This window comes from Bactrocera latifrons, unplaced genomic scaffold (assembly GCF_001853355.1).
Source record: "Bactrocera latifrons isolate USDA-ARS-PBARC rearing strain unplaced genomic scaffold, ASM185335v1 scaffold_100, whole genome shotgun sequence".
NCBI classification, from domain to species: domain Eukaryota; kingdom Metazoa; phylum Arthropoda; class Insecta; order Diptera; family Tephritidae; genus Bactrocera; species Bactrocera latifrons.
In genome coordinates this window covers 1,154,023-1,161,326 of record NW_017534409.1, presented here as the reverse complement: position 1 = coordinate 1,161,326, position 7,304 = coordinate 1,154,023, and the positions used below count along the sequence as shown (strand labels likewise).

At 32.7% G+C, this 7,304-nt stretch overlaps 2 protein-coding genes across 2 annotated transcripts; both read left to right on the top strand.

The window, feature by feature from the left end:
- The first annotated feature begins 219 nt into the window (after positions 1-219).
- On the top strand, positions 220-978 carry LOC108967109. Its single transcript, XM_018930355.1, has 3 exons — positions 220-432; positions 588-755; positions 814-978. Exons 1-3 carry the CDS (start codon positions 220-222, stop codon positions 976-978), a joined length of 546 nt encoding a protein of 181 aa, XP_018785900.1.
- Positions 979-2,661: 1,683 nt separating this feature from the next.
- On the top strand, positions 2,662-3,362 carry LOC108967098. The gene is made up of 3 exons (XM_018930348.1): positions 2,662-2,880; positions 2,986-3,153; positions 3,216-3,362. Exons 1-3 carry the CDS (start codon positions 2,662-2,664, stop codon positions 3,360-3,362), a joined length of 534 nt encoding a protein of 177 aa, XP_018785893.1.
- Positions 3,363-7,304: the final 3,942 nt, after the last annotated feature.

Below are 7,304 nucleotides of genomic sequence, written 5' to 3'. Positions count from 1 at the left end.
CTATATTTGAAAGTGCCCTTCCCAACTTGTTCGTTTTAAAATATCCATTATTGAACCTGCAAATGGTTATGCAATAAAATTTAAAATATTTGATGTATTTTGATATAATTACAATAATCTCTTCAAATAATTTTAATTTCTCTATGATTTTTGATATTTCGCTGACCAACGGCATATCATTGAGCATAAATATACTCAACCCAACTTTTTGGAATGGGGATGTCATGGAAGTTTTGTTGGATCGGCTTAATAACACTGGTGACTTCAAGCTGTTTAGTAGATACTTTTACAAAGTTTACCAACATCGACTGCAAAGCGTTCGACAAACCATTCGCCGATTTCAAGAATTGTCGCCTGTATGTGCCAAAACGTGGAGAGATCGCATTATCCTTGTATGTCCGCCTCTTCCAGATACCAGTTAATAATGTCAGTGTAAGTGTTGGATTTATTTTGAGTGTTACGAGTGAAAATGTCATGATGATGATCGTCGTAGACCCTATAAATTATATTTGTAAACGAAATTTCGCTTAGTTTTTTTGTCGTATGCCAACACTAACACCGTACTCTTTCCACTTCTCTCTTTACAGATAAATCTCTCATTTTTCAAGAAAGCCAGTGGTTATCGCCCCTTTTTGTACAATGTTACCGCCGATTTTTGTGCTTTTATGGCGAACAAGAAACGCTATCCTTTTCTAAATATATTCTTTGACATCATCCTGAAGGACTCGAACATTAATCATACCTGTCCCTACAACGTATGTATGATAACGGTATTAATGAAAATGGTAAAATTTGTAATTTTTTGCTTTACAGCATGACATAATCGTCAAAAATCTGGTTTTACGGGACGATATGTTCGGACGAATACCGGTACCAGCAGGCGAATACATGTTTAAACTAATGGTGGCCGCCTACAATGAATGGAAGGCTGATGTGAAGGCCTACTTCTCAATAAGACTAAATAAAAAAGAACGTTAAAGTAGCATCCATTTTCAACGATATAACTAATGAAGTTTGAAGGCTGATCTAGAGATCTCCACTTAGACTACTACCATATATGATATATGTAAACCCACAAAAATGTGACTCCTGTAATACGAACTAATAATTAAGTAAAAGAGCCTTGTGTTTGTTAAAAATTTGCTGAAATGTTTAATTTCTATTCCCACCTGTTCGGTGTGATATCTGAAAGAGTAAACTCCCAAGTGTTTGAGTCTCAATCACACACGGTTTGTGAGATCAAAGCTAGTCATAACATATAAATTATATTTATTTTATAAATTTATTTAGTAAAACTTTTAGTTTGAGAGTAGCCATAATATATTTTTTTACCATTCGCATAAAACCAAGGTAAGGTGTTTCAAAATCAATTTAGTGGAAAGCAAGAGTTCAATACACTTTTTTTTATCATCCGAGTAATAAGGGTTCCAATTTTAGCTTTCGAAATATGATATACACTCGTGGCCACTCAAACCTTGCCACTATACTTTCATAAATATTTTTCTCGCTTGTTCAGGATTTTCTTCAATTTTGTTTTTTTATGTTTTAAATATGTACTAATAATAGTAATCTAAATTATATTATCTAATTTTTAATATAGTTTTTAATTTATTTCTATTAAGGAGTAAACCATAAATTAGCTTAACCTTACCTTACCTTTTTGTTATCTAAGCCCCTAAAAACTTTAAGAAAAGTCCACTTGTCGATTTGATGCCACCACCAATGAGAAAGCAAATGCTGTCTTGATTATTATGGATAAAAGTTACGCGATTTTTGCTGTCCTCCAACACAGTCCGAGACAGAACGCAGTCGGTCTTCTTTTCAGGCAATCGAATGAATTTTTATACCCTGAACAGCGTATATTAGGTTTGTCACGAAGTTTATAACATATATCCATAAGGAAGGGTCGGAGACCCTAAAAAGTATATACATATATAAATGATCAGTATGTCGAGCTGAGTCGATTTAGCCATGTCCGTCTGTCTGCATTTCGTATATATAGTCCCTCAGTTTTTAAGATATCGTTTTGAAATTTTGCAACCATCATTTACTCTTTAAGAAGCTGCTCATTTGTCAGAACCGCCGATATCGGACGACTGTAACATATAGCTGCCATACAAACTGAACGATCGGAATCAAATTCTTGTATGGAAAACTTTTACATTTCACAATGTATTTTCACAAAATTTGGCGCAGGTTATTTTCTAAAGCGACAATGTTATCTCTGAGGAAATTGTTCAGATCGGTTAACTATAGCATATAGCTGCCATACAAACCAAATGATCGGAATCAAGGGCTTGTATGGAAAACTTTCGCATTTGACTTGATATCTTCACGAAATTCGACATGGATTACTGCTTAAGGTAATAACATAATCTCCGAAAAAGTTGTTCAGATCGGATTACTATAGCATATAGCTGCCATACAAATTGTACAGATAGTTACTAAATGAAATGCACCTATGAAGGGTATATTAGCTTCGGTGCAACCGAAGTTGACGTTTTTTCTTGTTTGTTTATGAGTTCATTGGTTGCAAAAGGTAATGGCTTTTTAATTCGGACAAACAATTTGAAATCACATCGCGCTTGAGCTAATCTGTCTTGATGAAAAAACTGAATTTGGTAACGCCAAAAATATTTTATCACATTTTGGTACTTCGAAATGCAGGTCTCTGCTAAATTTTATTATTTCACGTTAATAAATTGTGTACTCTTATCTAATCGGGTTCATACACGTACAAAATTCACTAATATTAAGTGCAACAGTCTCGACAAGAAATTCGCAGATTTCGATAAATGTAGACTAAGTGTTCCGAGCCGCGGCGTGATCGCTCTAACAGTGGATGTAAAAGTTTTTCAAGTACCAGTGACTAATATCAGTGTGAGTAACATATTCAAAGGAACACCTGATTCCTTTCTTGCTGCTTCATAAAACATTGATTTCTGTATTCGTTCTTCTAAAATGCTGCTAGTTTATTTTTTCCAGATAAACCTCGCTTTGTTCAAGAAAGCCACAGGTTTTCGTCCATTCTTGTATAATGTTACCGTCGATTTTTGTGATTTTATGGCGAACAAGAAGCGTTATCCCTTTGTCAATATATTCGTGAATATTTTTATCAAGCAATCGAACATTAATCACACTTGTCCTTTCAATGTACTTATTGTGGCCGCTTTCACCGAAACCAAATTAATTTTTTTTTTTGTAATTACTTGCAGCATGAACTCATTGTCAAAAATTTAATATTACGCGACGAAATGTTTGACCGAATGCCGGTGCCAGAGGGTGAATATCTGTTTAAGTTAATGGTGGCCGCCTACAATGATTGGAAAGCTGACGTGGGGGTCTACTTCACCAGAGAGTAACATTAAAGTGATGAAGTTGATTTCGGCAGGTGAAAATAAAGAATTGTGGAATTAATATTCTATGATAATAATATTCTATAGTAAAAATATTGTTTAATTCGTACTCACAAACAAAAAAAAAAAAAAAAAAAAACAGGTTATTCAATCCAATTAAATTTTGGTTATACTATTACTATGCAATACTTTTGAACTTCTAAATATTGTTAAAGTAAATTTTTCAAAATCGTTGCAAGCCATCTAAAGAAAATTTCGAAAGAAGCCAGAATACCGAAAGGTATGAATGGCTTTGTGCATTGAAAACCACATTTGGTTTCGTTGGCAGAGCAGAAAACAGAAGACTCGCTCATGAGCTCCAGGAAAATTGAAGAAATGATATCGGTCACCATAATAGAATGTAAGACTATTTCACAGCTACAGTGGTAGTACCTTGGTGTAATAGTAGACTTAAGACTCAAATTCAGAAGCACTTTTACTCGTAATAACTAATGTAATGAGTTCAGTTATAATGTATGCGGTTCCAATATGGATAGGGACAGTGGTCCCGTGGCAGAGGCATGAGATGTAAGTAGGTACGGTTTAGCGGAAAATTATCCAAGTTGTTTAAAAGAAGATGAGCTCGAATCTCTAATATTTAAAGACGAAATACATCCAAAGTTATCCATTCAATCCGTTTTTGGCATCACAAAGCATTGCTAGAATCTTGATTCTAAACCTAACCTAACTTATAGTATTTTACGTCATTCATTGCATAGCAACATCAAATATGTATATGTGAGCGTGTCACTTATCACTTTAATTGTTTAATGCTTAATTACAGCTTACAACTATTAGTGCGAGTCAAGCGGAAAAAGTTAAAAATACCATGAATATTATTACTAATAACAAAAAAACGAAAAAAAAAATAAAAAATTAGACTCACTACAAATTAGCACAACTATAAAAGTAATAACACAGTGGGGGCAATATAGCGAACGATCGCAAATATATTTATATGATGCGCATAAGAATTCATATATGTATGTATAAACCTTGGATGCTTCCATGCAAGTACAGTAAAACCGGGTTAAGGAGTTTCTATTAGATTCCGGGAAACCGCATATGATAAAAGGCACACAGAGAGGGAGTCATTGGGAATTAACGCTTGGTTCAGGCTACCAGGCCACTGTAGTTCTTTTCCGAACGGCGTTTTCTTTTGGTGATCAAGCATCAAGCGTATTAGACTTGTCTGAGTGCTTAGTCACAGCGGAATTGTCGAAAATGGTGAAACCGATAAACTTGCAAGAAAAACCATCCTTTCCAAAGTCCCATCTCGATTGGAACGTTCCAGTTTTCCGCTGCTTTCGTGCATTCTTCATTGGATCTGTGGGCATCATGTAAGCTCAGAAAGCTTTGATCATCAAACAACAATTGTGGGAGGGCGAAGTGTAGAACGTACTACTACGAATCGTTTGCCTGCCACGCATGAAAAAATGTACAATTAGTGAAGCATTTTAGAGGTTAACAAGTTTATTCTCTCTTTCTTTCATTACGTTTTGGTTTAATTTTCGAAGTAATTTTTGTATTTCTCTAACGTACTTACGTTGGCTTTAACTTGAGTATTCCAAATAGATTTAAAACTTATAAGAGTCGAACTTTTGCAAAGTCCAAACTCTAAAGAAATATTTTTTTTTTTGTATTCTCTTTTTTTGATTTTCGTATGCGGAAACTTTGTCATGATACATTTTTTTTAATATTTAAATTTATTATATTTCAAAATTAATACTTTTTTCTTGTAAAAATATTTTTTTCTTTCGAATTATATTTTTGAGTCAAAACCAGAAATTTTTGTAAAGTTTAATTTGAAAGGAAGTAGTTTTGGAAAATGTTTCCACTTTTCATATAATAAATCTTTCTCATGATAGATTTTTGTTGCATTTTCGAAATTATTATTATGGATTTGTAACAATTTTCCCCGAAAAACATAAAATTTCTAAGAAAAACGTTAAACCATATATTTTTTAAGGACAGGAGATTTTGTACGATTTAAATAATTTTTCCACAATCGATTTTTTATTAGTAATTTTTACTTTAGTTTTTTGTTTTCGAAATTAATATATCTTGGGTTTCATATCTTTTCCTAATTAATATTTTTTTCGAAATTAATATACGTATTTTTATAAATTAATATTTTTTCGAAATCAATATTTCTTTCGAATTTGTTTCTTCTTATTTAATATTTTTTCGAAACTATTGTTTGTTTCGAGATCAGTTTTTCGAAATTAATATTTTTTCTTAATTAATAGTAGTTTAGAAATTAATATATTTTAAAATTTAATACGTTTCTGAACTTTTTTCGAAATTTCTAATATTTTGAAATTAATGTATTTTTCGAAATTATTATTTCTTTCGAATTTATTTTTTATTATTCAATATTTTTCGAAATCAATTTTATTCGCAATTATTACTTTTTAGAAAGTAATATTTTTTCGTAATTAATATTTTTTCGAAATTAATAGGTATTTTTTTCGGAATTAATATATTCTTTTAATTGATATTTCTTTCGAATTTATTTCTTCTTCTGTATTATTTTTCGAAATCAATTTTATTCGAAATTTATATTTTTTCGGAAGCATTACATTTCGTAATTATTATTTCTTAAATTAATAATTCTTCAAACTGATTTTCTTTGAAATTATTACTTTATTTTTGAAATCGATTTTTATTTCATTTATTTAGTTCATTGAAAATTTTATATGTATCCATTTTCGAGGCGTCACTGTCTTATATAAACAAACCGAGATTAGCTGCACTCAATGAAAACTCTATGAAGTAAGCACGTAAACAAACGCGCCAATTATTGCGAACTATTGCCAATGCAATGCACGGCAATTAACTGCAATATTTGTAAATATATGTATATCAAGCTACGTATGTGGTGTGTTTGTATGCACTTGCTGCATTGTTAGTATGTATTGCGAATCTATTTGCAGTAACCAGTAGGCAGCAGACGCCAACAATAGCAGAATAGCAGTGCATGTATGTTTGCATGTTGTTGTGGCAGTGCAAATGGGGGCCAGCGGCCAATGTGTTAGCATAATATTGAGGCGCCAGCTGCACATCATGCAACGGAGCAGTGAAATGCGCTTATCAGCGTTAAGCGCACTTGCACTTTTCGAGCGTTCATAGAGAAAATGTGCAGTCTTGTTTTTGCTATTGTTATTGTTGTTATCGGTATTTTTGTTGTTTTCGTATTTTTTTTGCTGCTATATTTATGTCTATTGCTGCTCGTAGGCGCTTGCTGCTTGTTCCAAAAGAAAAAATTAAGTAAAATTTAATATTTTTTTCCTTCTTGATGACAGCACTGACTCATTCGTCGTCATAACACTGGCTGATTGTGTTGTGCCGGCGGTTGTTGATTTGGAATTTGCAGTCACTCATTTTGCGGTCAAGTCTCAGCGATAATAAAGCATTTTAGTCATTTGCTGTTGCTTTAATTTGCTTCTTGTTGTTGTTGATTGTGTTGTTGCCTTAGTTTCTTGGTGACTTCAGCGGCCAGCTGCATGCTTTTGATTTGAGTTCACAGCAGTTGCTATGGCTAGTTTGCAGCAAATTTAAATAAAGTATTCATAAAAGCTTATGTGTGTGCGTGTGTGCGTGTATGAAGAAATTCTCTTATGGGCTTATACTACATGCGAAAACAAGTGCGTAACAACAATGACCGCAGCTGTTCGACCGCATTTTCTTGGCGCTTGCAGACAACCGCACACATACCTATGTATATTGAAATAAATATTTAAATAAGTATTTCACACACGTTCACATACACACACATAGACATGAATTTAATAATTTTTCGCAAGCTCTCGCTATTTCGCTAAAATATATTCTTTAAGCCGCTTTTATTTGCCACACAATTGACTTATATTCGATACCAATTCATATTAAATAGTTAATATTTGCTTA